Source organism: Desmodus rotundus, chromosome 5 (genome assembly GCF_022682495.2).
Source record: "Desmodus rotundus isolate HL8 chromosome 5, HLdesRot8A.1, whole genome shotgun sequence".
NCBI lineage: Eukaryota > Metazoa > Chordata > Mammalia > Chiroptera > Phyllostomidae > Desmodus > Desmodus rotundus.
In genome coordinates this window covers 49,434,039-49,451,377 of record NC_071391.1, presented here as the reverse complement: position 1 = coordinate 49,451,377, position 17,339 = coordinate 49,434,039, and the positions used below count along the sequence as shown (strand labels likewise).

The 17,339-nt window shown below is 36.0% G+C and overlaps 1 protein-coding gene across 8 annotated transcripts in view; it reads right to left on the bottom strand.

The window, feature by feature from the left end:
• Positions 1–17,339, bottom strand: part of EMSY (EMSY transcriptional repressor, BRCA2 interacting) — a 76,388-nt gene that overhangs the window by 43,701 nt on the left and 15,348 nt on the right. For 5 of the 8 annotated variants that reach the window (XM_024572542.3, XM_045181834.3, XM_045181835.3 and 2 more), the window contains 3 exons: positions 16,659–16,811; positions 14,475–14,734; positions 5,770–6,046 (listed from right to left, as the gene is read on the bottom strand). In XM_024572542.3, the coding sequence (XP_024428310.2) occupies positions 5,770–6,046; positions 14,475–14,734; positions 16,659–16,811 (690 nt within the window). The remainder of the gene's footprint in view (positions 1–5,769; positions 6,047–14,474; positions 14,735–16,658; positions 16,812–17,339) is intronic. The other 3 variants (XM_045181831.3, XM_024572544.4, XM_045181833.2) reach the window with 2 other exon arrangements.

The window sequence follows — 17,339 nt, the reverse complement described above, 5'->3', positions numbered from 1 at the left end:
GAATTTTCCTTGTCCTACAAGTCTTATAGTTGCTCTGTGGGTCAGGTAAACTCACAGAATGAGAAATACTTGAAAGCAGACAAAAGGTATAGTCATATTTTTGTCTACAAAATGGGGGGCTCAATTACTTACACGGGACCCCACCTTGCCCACTTCCAACCCCCCACTGAACACTAGTTTGGGTGACATGTGTGTTATATTGATTAGTTAGGCTGAACTAGGCTATGTCTGGAGCCCCTTTAGGCACCAACATTTTGTGACTATGTAAGTATAATATGTTATACAAGTGGAAGTTATTTTTAAACTATTTAAAAGCCTTAACCTTTATATTGCATTCCTAAAGAACTCTATTAGGTAAATTGTGCATGAGAAACTCCCTACCTGAACTATGTTCTCCATATACTTCTGTACACAAAAAGTGTCTCGTGTAAAAGTAGGGGACTTCTGGTCAAGATAGAGCTATAGGTAAACAAACACACCTCACCTTCTCACACAACTACTGCAAAAATTACAAATAGACTACAAAACAAGTGTCACCCAGAAACATCAGAAAACTGAGCTGTATAAAAGTCCAATAACCAAGGAATTAGGGGCAGGTAGGAGGAGCAGAGATGCAGAGACACAAGGAGAGGCGCTAAAGGTGGAGAGGTCAAAGATGCAGAGATGCAGAATGGGTGGTCCCTCATCTACGTGTGGTTGATAAAAATCGGGAGGGATACCTCAGGAGTGAGGGATCCCAGCCCCAGACCAGACCATCAAGCCCAGGGTTCTAGCACCAGGAAGGTAAGTCCCCATAACTTCTGGCTGTAAAAACCACTGGGGATTGGGGCTGCAGAAGAAACTGCAGGATTATTAGGAGTCTCCTCTTAAAGGGCCCTCAATAGATTTAGGACTTAACAAAGGCTCCCTCTCTCTGGGATTCAGCACCAGGGCAACAGTTGGAAGGGTACAAGTGGCATACAGGGAGTAACTGAAATGACTGGCATCAGGGTGAGTGCCGGGAGACACCTTCCTCCAGGGCAAAACACCACAAGCCAGGCAGCAGCATTGTCCCCTCTCTGAGCCCTCCCACACACAGAGCCACAGAGCAGGGACACAGGTTACTCTGCCCTGGCAATTACGTAAGGCTCCACCCCATACAACTTAGAGGTGTACTTTCCTACATTAGGCAACGATACTACAATGGGGAGTCAAAGCAGCTCTACCTAATACACAGAAACAAACACAGGGAAGCTGCTAAAGTGAGGACACAAAGAAATATGGCCCAGATTAAAGAAGAGAACAAAACCCCAGTAAAAGAACTAAACAAAATGAAGATAAGCAACCTATCACACGCAGAGTTCAAAACACTGGTTATCAGGATGCTCCAAGAACATATTGGGTACCTCAACAGCATAAAAAAGACCCAAGCAGAAATAAAGGTTACATTAAGTGAGATAAAGAAAAATCTATAGGAGCTCTAGCTGGTGTGGCTCGGTGGATTAAGTGCCAGCCTGCAGACCAAAGGGTCACCAGTTCTATTTCCAGTCAGGGCACATGCTGGGGTTGTGGGCCAGGCCCCGCATTGGGGGTGTGTGAGCAACCACACATTGATGTTTCTCTCCCTCCCTTTCCTCTCTCTTTAAAAAATAAAACAATAAAAATCTTAAAAAAAAAATCTACAGGGAACCAACAGGGGATAAAGCCGAGAATCAAATCAATGATTTGCAACATAAGGAATAAAAAAAAACATTTGATCAGAAGAGCAAGAAAAAAAAGAATTTAAAAAGATGAGGACTGTGTAAGGAGCCTCTGGGACATCTTCAAACATACCAACATCCAAATCATAGGGATGACAGAAAGAAAAGAGGAAGAACAAGAAATTGAACACTTATTTGAAAAAATATCGAAAGAAAACTTCCCTAAGAAACTTTCCTTTGGTGAAGGAAATAGACATGCAAGTCCAGGAAGCTCGGAGTCCCAAACAAGTTGGACCCATTGGACCCAAAGAGGACCACACCAAGACACGTCATAATTAAAATGCCAAAGGTTAAAGATAGAGAGAGAATCTGAAGAGCAGCAAGAGAAAAGCAGAGAGTTACTTACAAAGGAATCCCCCTAAGACTTTCAGCTGATTTCTCAAAAGAAACTTTGCAGGTTAGAAGGGACTGGCAAGACGTATTCAAAATCATGCAAGGCAAGGACCTACAACCTACATTACTCTATTAGCAAAGCTATCATTTAGAATCAAAGCGCAGATAAAATGCTTCCCAGACAAGAAAAAAACTAAAGGAATTCATCATCACTAAGCCATTATTATATGAAATGATAAAGGGAACTGTATAAGAAAAGGAAGAAAATTAAAACTATGAACATTAAAATGGCAATAAATTCCTAACTATCTACAATTGAATCTAAAAATCAAACTAAGCAAACAAGTGGAACAGAAACAGAATCACAGACATGGAGGTCATTTGGAGGGTTATCAGTTGGGAGGGGGAGGGGAGAGAATGGGGAAAAAGGCACAGGGATTAACAAGTACAAATTGGTAGGTACGAAATTGGGGGATGTTAAAAACAGTATAGGTAATGGAGTAGCCAAAGAACTTATATGCATGACCCATGGACAGGAACTAACAGGGGGATTGCCTGAGGGAATGGGGGTACTGGCTGGAGAGGGGCAAAAGGGGAAAAATTGGTACAACTGTAATAGCATAATCAATAAAATATATATAAAAAATAAAAAATAAATAAAAGCAGTCAGGATGACTTCAGAATCAGAGAACAGTATTCAAATCATGCCTTCAACACATGAACACATACTACCTATGAGATCTGAATGCCTAAAAGGTTATATGCTACTGTTAATACCTGTGAGGCAAACATTATAGTCCATTTTTGGAGGAATTACACACAGTTCAGGCGACATTTTCATTCTGAATGTAAAATACTTAGTTTATAGTTTTAATAACTCTAAAGAAAGATGCCCAGAAAACACCAAAAAACAAAGTCATGTAAATAAAGGGGAAAGAATACATGACTCTAAGGATATTAACTGTGTTTTGTCTTATACCCACAGAGTTTAAAGAAAAAAATCAGATATTAAACTGACTGGTTAAATAGCATGTCATGCATTTTTTAAAATCCTTGTTATTATACTCCTCCCTTTTCTGGTAAACAGGAAGAACAAGGATTTAACAGTGGAACACATATTAGGGAAATGTTCCAAGATGATACAGTTCTTAGAGCTAAAATATATCATTTAGCAAAAACCCTACTAAAAATTTCTAACCTTTTAATATGGTAATCCTGCTCTTGAGAGCTGGATCTAAGAAAATAAAGGTCTCAATTAAATTCATAGAGATGTTCACTAGCGTTAATCTATAATACCAAAACCTGTAAATACTCTGTATTTTTACTATTCTCTCTACTTATATATGTTTGGCATTTTCCATAATAAATTTTTAAAATTATCCTTTCTTCTAGATGACCAACTCAGAACAACCATTCTAATCAGAACTTTAAGAATTCCCACATTCCAAATACTAAGGAGTTCCTTTTCCTTCCTGCAGCATGAGCCAACCATATACAATCTCCCAACTCCCTATGTTTGAAACCATCTCTACATTTATAAATAAGGAATCACTCAGCTAAGTTACTGCTACTAAGAATCTTCCCCCTCTACCACCATCATCTGCCCCTACAAGAATAACCAGAGATGGATACATCCGCTCTAAACAGCTGGTCGTTAAACTCCAACAAAAGCAGACACTCAATGCACTTGTCCCCCAGGTGCCCACCTACACAGGAGCTGCTACAGAAGCCCTGTAGTCAGAATCACAACTACAATCTGTGTATTACCACTTCCACTAAACTTTACCTTTTCCAAAATAAGTTACCTTAAGACTATACTTTCGTGGGGTGGAGGGATGGGGAGAAAAGGCATACAACTGTAATTGAATAACAATAAAAAAAAAAAAAGACTATACTTTCAGGGATCATTTCTATAGTTTGTTAAAGAGAAGGTGACTTAATTTTTTAGCACTAATAATTTCTAAATTAATATCTCAAACAGAAAACTCAAAATAATCATATAGTTTCCATGAGTACCTACATTCAGATACTTTTACATCTCTCATGCTCTACTGAATTCCAGTGAATTTATAAGAAATCTCTGAGGCATCTTATCCAGCTCCCCTATAACTAGTTAAGGCTCAAAGAAATACAGGATGACACAAGCAAAGAAGAAAATAGGGAAGTCATAAGTTCCCAAGAGCTTCAGAGGGTACCTGGAAAAAATTAAGAATCAAAAACAGAAGCATGGAATAGTCATTTTGTCTAAAGATATTTCATTAGTAACTAAGAGGGATACTCCTTTTATCTCATATAATAACTTGTAAGAATGGTAAACTTTCTAATATAGTAAAACTTTAGCAAACTGTGTAATCAGGACTAGAGGGGAAAAACAACTGTCAATGGGTGATAGTTCTGAGAGACAGGTGGCCTTTCCTTCTCGCACCTTCAAATTTTGAAATGATGAATTTAGATCATGTTTGCAACCAGCATTTTAAACAAACTTTCTGTAGAGAAATTATTTATATTTTTAATAATACTACATTATAGTTTACTGCTGCACAAATAGAAAAGTTAGAATGTTGTTTTCAAAAAAAATTAGTTAATAAATAAAAGAACATTTCAAGCCTGCTATTTCCTTTTATTGACTGAGACATTAAATGGGTATTAGAGTTAGAAAATAATGACAGCTGTTCTCACACTCTACCATTAGGGCTATAGAAAAGGAATACTGACCACACCTATGTAACCTCTTCCTTACTAACACAGTGATACAGAACAGAATGAACATGACTAAAGCAATTATAAAAGACACTATTTCCCTATTCAACTGCATTTGCTACTAGTTCATAAACTAGGATATTTCCAAGTCTCAGTCTATCTTGAGCTATATATTGCTTAAATAAAATTCAATGAAAATACTAAGTACTCTTCTATATTGCTTCTATGCTCCCTTTGGTATGAATTCTGTACAATAAATATTCCCATGGGTATGAATTCTGTATAGTAAATATTTCTCTCTGATCCCCATCTGAAGACTTTACCAACACGGTAAAAAAACAATTTCTAACAATGTGCTATTTGCCTTTCATCTGGGAGGAACACAAAAGTATAGAAGAGGTCTAAACTGATTTAAGCTAACAGAAAACAGGTTTCCACCTATCCTTTCCTCTACTATAAGGAAGCAATTGTCCTTCAGTTCAGCCGCAGTGCCTCTCAATACCTCCCATGACCCACCCATACAGAAAAATTTAGGAAACTGAAAAAAGGCCAATGACAGGTCTTTGAAATCATTCTCTCCCCCCTACTTCTTATCATCAGGTGACTTACTTTGAAGAGGTTATATACTTAATATCTGTTCTAAAGAACCTACAGTAAAATAATTATGTTTCTTATTTAAAAATCCTACTATATTAAAGATATTTATATATACCTTTGAAATTTGTTGTGTCAAGATTTAACCTACATTTTGGGAATGTTATTTGCCTATGTGAATAGATACTATGCATGTGAAAAAAAATTTTGGAGTGAGCATACTAATATAAAAAACCGAAGTAACCCACTGTCTTGACATTCTTAAACTCGGAGAGGGAGAGTGGTAATCTGTGATAAAACAGGAGGGACCTTCAGACCCAAAGAAGAAAAATAAACCCGTCGAGTTTTCTTCAAAATTCTCTTATACCAGAGGGACAGAATTACAGGTTGAATCACCGCTCACCTTGTGCTACTGTTGACATGACCACAGACGGTGTGGAAGATACCACAGCTGTTACTGCAACTGTATTAGGAACAGGTGATGGGGTAGAACTGCTGCTGCCACTGCTGCTACTACTGACCAGAGAGGACTGTGAAGCACTTATAACCACCGGTGGCTTCTGGGTTGTGGAAGCAATTACTGACGTTGGTACAAGCTTAGTGACTGCTGCATAGTTATGGGATTTGGAGAGAATGTTGGGTACGAAGGTTGAACTTGGTGATGTGGTCACTATAATAACCTAAGAAAGGAAAAAGAAGTTATTTTCATATACCTACTAGACAACTATTGTTATCTAGACTCACAGTTTTATATAATTCAAAAATAGCTTACAAAACACGAAGCATGAAGAAACAATTCAACAAATATACAACTAAAAATATTTAAATAAAAAATTTTTACCAATCAAATATTTTAAAAGACAACATTCAATAATGCTCAAGACATAGACCTTTAATATACTGCTAAGGGAATATATATTGGCACAATCTTTCTAGAAAGTAATTTAAATAGTTGTTCATTTACAAATATTTGTTGAGCATCTACTATGTGCCAGGCATGATTCTAGATGCTGGGGATAGTGGGATGAACAAAACAAAATGTGTACTTTCATGGAACTACATTCTAGCAGGGAGAGAGTAACAATAAACAAATAAAAAAGTAAATAAATGTCATGTTGGAAAAGACAATAAAGCAGGGTAGGACATAAAAAATAATGGGAGTGCTTTATGACTTTTTATAAAGTATTTAAAGATCTCTCTGATAAGGTGACATCTGAGCAGAAACTAGATGTAAACAACCAAAGGGTGTGAAACATGTGACCACCTAGAGGAAGAGCATCCTATGGCACAGGGAGCAGTAAACACAAGGGCCCTGAGGCAGAAGCAAAGTTGGTATGTTCAAGAAACTTCAAGGACTAATAAATGAAACTGGAATTTATTAAGCAGAGCACAATAGAAGACAGACTCAGAGCAGTAATGGAGGACTAGATGATGGAAGACCATGTTGACAGTACATTTCCTTAATCTGACAGGATGAAAACGGCACTTTCCATCTGTGGTCTCCTTTTGAAAATCCATAACCCTTGTCCAGTCATGAGAAAAACATTAGACAAATTCCAATAGTGGAACATCCTACAAAATACTGAATAATAATCCTCAAAACTGTCAAGGTCATCAAACATTAAGGAAAGTCTGAGAAACTTTCATAGCGAAGAGGAGCCTAAGAAGACATGGTAAGTAAATATAATATGGTATCCCAGAACAAAAAATGGTAATAGGTTAAACAAAAAATAAAATCTAAATAAACCATGGACTTCAGCTAATATCAATGCATCAATTTGGTTTATTAATTGTAACAAATGTACCATACTAATATAAAATGTTAAAAATAATAGAAACAGTGCAAGGTATATGAGAGCTCTCTGTACTATTCTTAAGTTTTCTGTAAATCTAAAAGTGTCCAAAAACTAAAGTATTTTTAAAAAGAAAACATTACTCTAGCCCTGGCTGGTGTGGCTCAGTTGGTTAGGCATCGTCCTGTAAAGCAAAAGGTCGCTGGTTCGATTTCTCAGTCAGGGCACATGCCTGGACTCTGGGCCTTGGGGTGGGGGCACGCGAGAGGCACCCGACTGATGTTTCTCTCACACACTGATGTTTCTCTCCCTCCATTTCCCTCCACAAATAAATAAATAAATAAATAAATAAATAAATAGGAACCATTACTCTGTAGGTATGGTATAGCAGACACAGTAGAAACATAGAAACAGGGAGACAGATCAGGAGGCTCTTGCAATAAACAAAGCAGAGATGATGGTGACCAAAGTGTGTGTGGTAGAAGTACCGAAAAGTTAACAGATTCTGAATATATTTAAAGATAAAACCAATAAGATTTGCTCATAGGGTGATATAGAGAACAGAGGAAAAATAAAGGGCAAGAAAGCAACTTCAAGTTTAGCCAGTATGGCTAAAACATTGTAACATAGGCATAAATCATTTCAAAGAGAAGAGGATGGAGCTAAGGTCCTAAGGTGGGAATTAGCTCAATGTACTTGAAAACAGAGAGCAAGCTAGTGTAGTAAAACCATCTATGTAGGGCAAGGATGGAGTGGAAAAGCAAGCAGAGGCCATATCAAATTTGTAAGCCAGAGTAAAAAATTTAAATTTTATACTAAGTATAATGGAAATCATGGGATGCTTTTAAGTAGGAAAACAAAAATATCTGATTTTTATTTTAAAAGATCACTCTAGCTGCTATGTGATAGGAGGCAAGAGTGGAGGCTGTGAAACTAGTAAAGAAGCTATTGCAGTAGACTTGGCAATGACAGAGGCTGCTTGCACTGGGGTGTCAGTGGAAATAAAGAGAAGTGAGCAGTGTTAGATTATTTTGAGAGGTAGAGTCGATAGGACTTGATGTATGGAAATGGCAGTGTTAAGGAAAAGAATCCAGATTAGCTCCTAGAGCTAACATGCATTAACTTATTTAAATTTACCAACAATTCTATGACACAGATACTATTATTATCCCTATCTTACAGTTAAGAACACAAAAATAATTTACAAATGTGTAGTATCACAATTTTTTTGTGGGTGAGTATAATGGTGGTTACAGTGATATCCAAATCAGAATAGAGTGTCTTTTTCCTCTTTCACCAAAATTTCTTTTCTTTTTTTTTTAAGAGTTTATTTATTTATTTTTAGAGAGAGGGGAAGGGAAGGAGAGAGAAGAAGAGAAACATCCATGTGTGGTTGCCTTTCACGCACCCCCTGCTGGGGACCTGGCCTGCAACCCAGGCATGTGCCCTGACTGGGAATCAAACCAGTGACCCTGTGGTTTATAGGCCAGTGCTCAATCCACTGAGCTACACCAGCCAGGGCACCAAAATTTCTTATACAAGGGCAGAAAATTGTTTTGAAAACTCCAAAGGATTTAAGGGGGAAATTCTTTTTAATTTTTATTAGTCCTAAAGAGGGCCTGAAGTTAAATCAGTCAAATTACTATGTCTTTACTCAGTACTTACATCTCAAGAAGCTTTGACTATATTATTATTATATATATTTCAAGTATTACAGAAAATTAGTGCATGTCCATAACTTTAAGGAGTTTGTTAATTATTTGAGCAGTCGAGACAAGTCTTGACCAGCAAACACCTAAATAGAGCTGACCAGCATACTTCTGTATAGACTTGATCAGCAAATACTGATACAGTATTATTACAAAAACAACCATCAGCCATCATATAAACGGAGAAGTAGACAAATATGGTAAAAAGAGCAGAAACTTAAGAGTCAAAGGGACCTGAGCTTATCCTGCCTCTGCCACTGACAACTGAAAGACCTCTGGATAAGTTTCAAATCTCTGGGTTCCAACTTTCATCTGTAAAATAGGGATGATAATACCTACCTTGCAAATCATTACAAGGATTCAAGGAGGTAATGATGTGAAGCATCTAACACAGTGCTAGGCACATAGCAGGTGATCAATATTTGACAGTCAACAAATGGTATTTATTAGTAGCTTATTATTACTGCTTAATAAATGTTAAAAGAATATAGGAAAGACGTTACATATCAAATCAATCTGGAAATATATTTTAGTGTACTCTACTTTTGTTTCATTAAAAAATTTTAGATACCTTTTCCCAAAATTCTGATACCCCTGAGAATCAAAAAAACTCACATAGCTACTATCATAGCCAAACCAATTAGAGTAGTAATAGCAATTAGGTTTCACATTTGCTGATTCTGAACTACAGTAACAGTGGCAGCTTTCTAGACTACAGTGTTTATAAGGACTTTGCAGTACAGATGAGGATTCACCAAGGCTTGGCAAAAAAGTATGACACAATTAATTAGCAGTGCCTGTCATGGGCAAGGGAAGGGGAAGCATTCACACTTGTGTGAAATATTTGCAGTTTCAGAATGGACTATGCTTGTAGGCTTCTAACATTAAGGTAACAAAGTTTCAGAAAATAAATCTCAAGTCTTTCAGAGCATATTTTAGGTTATAGATACAAAGATAAAACATATTTTGGGATTTCAGTCTGCAAACTGATTTCTGATCTGAAAAGGGGTTATCCGAAATTAGAGATCTACCTTGAAGAAAATTTACTTGCACTTTAAAGTTACTTATTACAACAGGGAAAAATAAAGGGATGTTGAAACCAAGTACCAAACAGTGTTTATTCAGGCCATAATTCAAATTACTGACCTTCTAGCACTCACAAAAACTCCTTAAGAGTGCTGGGACTTGCACCCTAAGGATAAAATGAAAAATATCAATCAAGCACATGAAAGCACAAAGCTATATTCTGTTGCTTTGTTTATATAAGTGCTATACCAATGTTATACTTAAAATGATGGCACCACATTAACATAGGTGGAAATTTATCTTGAAAATATATGACCTATCTGAATTTGAACCAAGTCCACAAAACCATAAATAATTATATTCAATGTAAAAGTCACTTCACCTAAAATAATTCCTAATTTAACTTATATAGGATTAGTGGGAAATCCAAGGTGAATGCAGTAATATTGACAGCCTTACAAAGATTTCAAAAATCCAACTACCCAGCAAAAGGAAAATTCCAAAAACAAACAAAAATCCCAAAGAGTATCTGTTAGTCCTACCCATACACAGCTTGTCCAAAAAATAATAAAACTAATGGTACTGAGTATAAATAAAGAGTAGCTTTGCATCTGGAACTCAGTAAATAATATTTGTGGAATGAATAAAAGTCTTGCTTTTAACAAAATTTGTTTTAAATATTTATCTTTTAAACACAGTAGAATCTAAGATTCTGAGCTTCAAATCTCATAGTATGGCTCATACAGGAGATAAATATGCCAACTTATAAACATCGTAAGTGTGACAACCTCAACTATCCATTTTCATTTGACCAGTCAGAAGGAAAAAACAAAAATAAAGATATGGTAAAGTCACTAAATAAAAAAAATCACCAACTTCACTTACATGTGAACCCCCATCTATTCTAAGTATCTTTATATAGGTCTACCAAAGAAAATTCAAAAGTTAATAATGTTAGGTGACATTTACTGAGAGCTTGGCGTATGCATTATGTAAAGCACTTTCTATGAATCATCTCATTTAATTATCCTGATAACCCTAGGAAGTAAGTACTGACAGTAACTTTGTTTTATAGCAAACTGAGGCTCAAGAAAGGTAATAGAGCCAGTAGTGGAACCAAACTTATTCATTTATTCCAACAAATATTAATTAATATCTACTACATGCCAGACACTATTCTAACCACCAAGGAATGATAAGACAAAGTCCCTACCTTTCGCAATTTATACTGATAGGAAATAAACAAATATGTAATATAATGTCAATTAGTTGTAAGCATAACAAATAAAAATAAAACAGTAAGGGAATAGAAGGACATGGATGGGAAGTGAGTTCTCTTTTAGCTAAAACTTTGCTACACTATTTCTCAAATACCAAATTTTAAAAAGTAGGTATGGGGAAGGAGAGAATTACTGATAAAATAAGATCCTGCAAAGAAGGGACAGTAAAAAAATTACAATATGTTGACGTAAAAACTCAGTATAGCTGAGTATAGCGTGTGATGCCACCTAATATAGGGCTAGCCCAGAAAGAATAACTATATTATAATAACACATAAAAAGTGATACTCAGAAAGATTACCTTGGAGTCATCAAATACAAATGCAAAAATTATGTTCAGTGTAACATTTAAGAAGTCATTAAAAATAGTCAACTTCTATATATTAAGAGGTAAGTTTAAGTGATGAATTCAGTTTTTTGGAATAGCTCACTGATAAAGGTGCAAATAAAAAAAGCACTGCATTCCATAAAATAACTGCAAAGGAAGGAGCTAACATTTTTTTGAGTACATATGTTATATTGCAGTTTAAAACATCTAATCTCATTTAATACTCACAATAACCTTTAAAGATTGGCATTATTCTCAACTCACAGATGAATAAACAAATTTAGAAAGACTAATTTATCTTAGTTCAGACTGGAAGAGCTGGGGTCCAACCCTGGCCGCTTCAATGACAAAAATTCTTGCTTGATTTTAATACTATACCATAATGCCTCATTCTAAGACTGAAAATAGAATTATATTCCACAGATGAACTCATTATCACTTCCAGTTTATTAAGAAAATGATCTTTTTTATATATTATCTAATGACATCTTTCTAGGAAAGTCAAGGAGATTCTTTAAATGAAAGTTATCATGGATATGAAGATTCAAAGATGGGGAAGACCACACACTGAACACAAAAATTTACCTCCACTCTTTCCCCCAAATCCCTCTGAAAGTATGCAGGGATTTTTTTTTTTTTTTTTTTAAAGGGAAGAGCATAAACCTGTAAGGTCAAAATGGAAAGGAGACAACAGTGATAAAGGTTTTGGAAACTGGAAGACAAACAGACAAGCGGTAAGCAAGCAAGCATTCCCAAGAAAGTAAAAACCTAAAACAGCAAACAGAAGAACAAAAAACAAGGCAACTTGCATCAGAGAACTCCAGAAGGACTTGGGAGCTGAAAGCACCAGATACTTCTGAAGTGGGGATAAAAGTGGAACTAGAGAGAAAAAAATTAGTTGAGAGTCCATTTAAATAGCATTTAAATCCCAGTTATCCTCCCTCATTTTAAAGAAAGACTAAATCCAAGGGAGTATGATGACACCAGGCTGGATGGAGTGGGTGCTATTCTGAAAGCAGAGGTAAAGTCTGTATACTGAATGGTGGGATTATCCAGCCCTCTCTCTCCATTTACTACTCTCAAAATAAGGGCAGAAAGACTTGCTCTAGGTATGAGATGGAAAGATTCTCTACGGAAAGTGACCAGTCCATGAAAAGCCTTAGTGAGAGTGGCAGCTTGATGGAGGTACAGGGATAGTGGGTGTTTCTCAACAAAGCATCCCATCTAGGTCAACCTATAATGAAAGTCACCAGCCAACATAGCCCACCCTATATACTGAGCTTTCTATCAGGTTTTTAATGTCCACTTTCATATATAAATAGATACCCAGCATTTAAGGAAACTCTGATATGAGAGAGATCAAAGAAACTTACAGGTTAAAGAGAAAACATGAAAGAAACATCAAGAAAATTACCCTGAATTATCATCAGACAAAGAGAATATAGTGATTATAAGAAAGAGCAGGATGTGGACGCTACTTTTTTTAAAAAAAGAACTTTTAGAGAACAAAAAAGAGTGACAAGAAATTTAAAGTATGACAGCAAACTTTTATAAATTCCATAAAGTAGTAAAGGATAAAGAAAAATAATACTTACAAAACACTATTATGTATTAGGCTCTTTTCTAGCAGTTTTATACTTATTATCTCATTTATTTATACCACCAAACTCTATAAAATAGATATATTGTTTTTCCTATTTTACAAATGAGAAAACTTAGGTCTAGAATTTAGTTTTCCCATAGCCATATAGATAGTAAGTGGCAAATACTGGAATTTGAATTCAGAAAGTCTAATTCCAAAATCCAGACTTTTAACCATTACACTACAGTAGAGAGAAAACACAAACAAATGAAAAACGTACATGAGAAAGGATAAGAAAAATTAAAGGATTGATCCAGGCAGTTCAATATCCTGAATAACAGGTGATCCAAAAAGAGAGAACAGAGAAAAATCGAAGAAATAAATGAAAGAGGCCACTGAGTACTTAACCCAGTGGATAAAATAAGGACTCACACTAAGAAAAATTACCTTGAAATTTCAGAACTCTGAAAGTTACTGAGTTTTCAAAAAGAAAAAGAGAATCTGAAATTAGAATGGAATTAGGCTTCTCAAAAGCAATACTGGAAGCCAACAGCCAATGGAGCAGTATCTTCAAAATTCTTAGGGAAAATGACTGCAATCCTCAAATATGTCCCCATCAAGAAAGTGGGAGGGTAGAATAAAGAAATTTTCAGTCTACCATGCAAGGTCTCAAAAATATACCCTCCATCCATTTGTACACCAAGAAGCTACTACAGGACACGGTCTAGTAAATGAGTAAATAAACCAAGGAAGAGGAAGATCAGAATGTGGTGAAGGGAGATCCCAGAAACACAGATGTGCATCCAACCAATCTAGCATGCCATCAGCATCCAGATTAGTGTGGGGTGTTAGAGGGTTCTAGTAACATGAAGTTGACAGAAGACAGATGATTCGAACGTACTGAGACACGAGTTTAGGAATAAACTGATGATCGCAAACAAAAAAGAAGACAACAATTACTCACTTAATCATATGCTTCCTTCTTCTATGAAACACCTAACTGACAACTTTGTTACTCAGGCAAAGTGAAAACTGAGTTTGTAAAGGTAAAGTCATCCTATTCTTATTTCAGATTTAAAAAATCTTTTGTATTTTAAATTTTTCCAAATAGCATCACAATAATAGAATAGAATGAAAGTCTTAGAAGTAAAAGATCTGCTAGCTATGACATATTAAGCAAGTCATTTGACATCTCTGAGCCTCATCTAGAAAAAAATGAAGTAATACCTATCCCAAAGCTTTATGTGCAGAATTAAAATAAGAGATGTGAACATTCCCAGCATAATGCCAAGCACATAGTAAGCACTCAGTGCATGTTTGTTAAATCTGAATACTGACTGAAAGAGACAGAAATAACAATTGGCAGGCAGAGACTCCCTCCACCACATACCTTCTGTGTTGTTGTGTTTGTCGTCTGCGTCGATGGTTTGGTGAAGGTTATTTTCACAGGAGACATGTGGGGCGGTAAGGAGTTGGCAATGCTCTGCATGATATTGCTCATCTTAGGACTGCCACTCACAGGCACAGTGATGGTCTTCGAGACGGGAACAACAGCCTTTGGAACTTCCTTTAGAACAACAGGGGAGGAGCTAGAAGAGTTTGTTCGCCTTCGTTTTCTGGGTTTTTCATCTTCATCTGAACAGCTAACACCTGAAAGGCAATAACAATATTGCTGTATTTATACCAATCTAACATTGCATTTATACTTTATTTTAAAATCTTTGTGTTATCAAATCATCCTTGATCTGTCCCTTTGCCTCATGTCCAACCAGACAGTAAGTACTATAAACCCTCCCTCAGAGAAGTTGGCTGTGAATGTCTTCCCTCCTTTTTATTTAACCCTGTGGCCATGTCAAGACCTTCTTATCCCCTGCCTATATTTTAGTAACAACCTCCTAAAAGGTTTTCATGCCTTTAATCTCCACTTCTCTTCCACCCTCCAACCTACTATCAGTTATAAATCTCACATCTACTTCATGCTAACACCCTGCTTCAAATTCTTCAACAGTTTTAATCTCCCTACAAGATGAGGCACAAAATCATTATTGTATCATTCAAAGTCCCATTTCTTTACAAGAAGTCAGTGTCCTGTTCCACTCAAACCTGTGTATCTCTGTAATCCTGGCACACTGAACTAACTGCTCACCATTCCCCAAAGCCTTGCCACATTCTTTCCATCTGAAGTCTCTACATACTACTGACCTTTGGGAATACCACCTCGCATCAATGGCCACCTCGCCATTTTGCAATCACTATCTTGCAAGCCATCTCCTCAGTGAATTCGCCTCTCCTCTGAGCTTATAAAGCACTTTGCACATTCTCTTCTGTATCACTTGTCTCATGGCAATGTGACTGTCAGTCTGAGTGTCTCCCATAATTAATGGGCTCCCAGAGTGACTAAGTCTCATTGGTTGATTTCCTTGGTATAATGTCTTGCATGTATAAAGTTAGGTGAATGAATGATTATATCCCAAACTAATGCTGCCTGTGTGACTGACTTCTAAGAATAAAGCAATAAGCTTCCTGTTACTTCAAACTACATATTATATAAAATGGCTTCTTCATGTTTGGGATTCACTCTCAAGGTTTTACAAAATGATTAAAAAGTAGATCTCTAAAGTTATTTTAAAAGATCATCTTCGCTAAATCCACAGAAAACAGATATAAACTTAATAGTCCCAAATTTTTAGTTTTTTCTTTATGTACTAAAGCCTCAAGTAGTAGTTTTGTAGAATTTTTTTAAAAAATCAAGTGAGAAACATAAAACCTTGCAACATACACAGAAAATCTCTGGAGCAGACATTTAAAAAGTATACAGCATGACTCATGAAACTGGTAATAAAACACAACTCCTTACACATTCAACTTTTAGACTCTAATTTAAACGAGGTCGGCAATAACCGAAAATCATTCTTGTCTAAAACGGCAAACTCCACCTCTAAAAGTTACACAAAAAAATCAAGTTTATAATGATATTGAGAAAAATGTAAATCAAATATTAATGATCTCCAGTTGATATCAAAAGCAGAAAAACAGACAAAGACATTAAAAACAAAAAAATCGAACTGGACATCAAACTACTTTACAAGGTAGAATCAAGGGGTTTAAAACTGCAAACAAATTTTAAAAAATTAGTCAATTAGAAATATAAAAGATGGATTCTCCAGAACACTTCACTGAATCTAAGCTGTTACATAAAGAATTTTCTTAAATACTACAAAGATTACAATTATAGGAATAAACACTGAATAAATCAAATAAGCTTATTCCTTCATTTCTACTCACATTTCTATTCCAGGACAATCAAAACAAGCAAATACTTGAAAGATAGCACTGTTCAAGGTAGACTCCCCACAGAACTAAAAAGAAGTAATATTCTCAACCCCCATAACGGATTAAAAAGCAATATATATCTAGTCACATGTAAAGAAAAAAATTATTTAGAACCTTCAAAAACTAACCACTGCTAATAGCCAGTGGATCAGTAATTTAATCCAGGAAGGCAGATCTAATCAGAGCCTATTGTGTAGCATTTAGCCAAGAAGGCCCTAATAACACTGAGAAAATCACTTACTTTTGACATAAACAGTACTTCCACTTGGCAAGACAACTACATTGGAGGCAGGACTGGCAGGTCTTGGAGACTTAACCGTTGCTATGCTGCCACTTGGAACAGGGGTAGAGGTTGGGGTTGACGTGGTACTTGTGTAGGAATAGCAAACCACTACTGAAGGAACGATAAAAAAGTTTGCTGTTAACTTTCACCAAAACTGTCCACTCATACAGAAAAATCAGCTTTTACTGCAGGCCAATTTTAACATTTTCAAATGATGAGAAGTTAGAGGCCAGTGCTAGGTATTAGTTCTGTAAGTTAATAGGCATTAATATCCTTTCCTGAAAATTATCACTTAACTGGGTTTCCCCTAAGTATTTAACAGCTTTCTAGAGGTGACACTGCTAATGGAGAAGAGCACAGTTACAAAGAAATCAAGTCTAAAACTATACTGAGAAAAATGAAAATCCTTTTTCATTCACGGTAGGAGTTAAATAGGCAGGACTTGTATTCCCTTTTCATATTAATAGCAGCACCACTGATGGGGTGATGGATAATTTTTTTCCTAACCATAGCAATTTCCAACTTGGCTACTGGGGGGAAACCAAGGCAAGGTTCCAGTATTATAAACCAACTCACTAGTCACTTGCCATCCAAGCAGTGCAACAATAACTCAACTAAAGTAATGACAACATCATACTT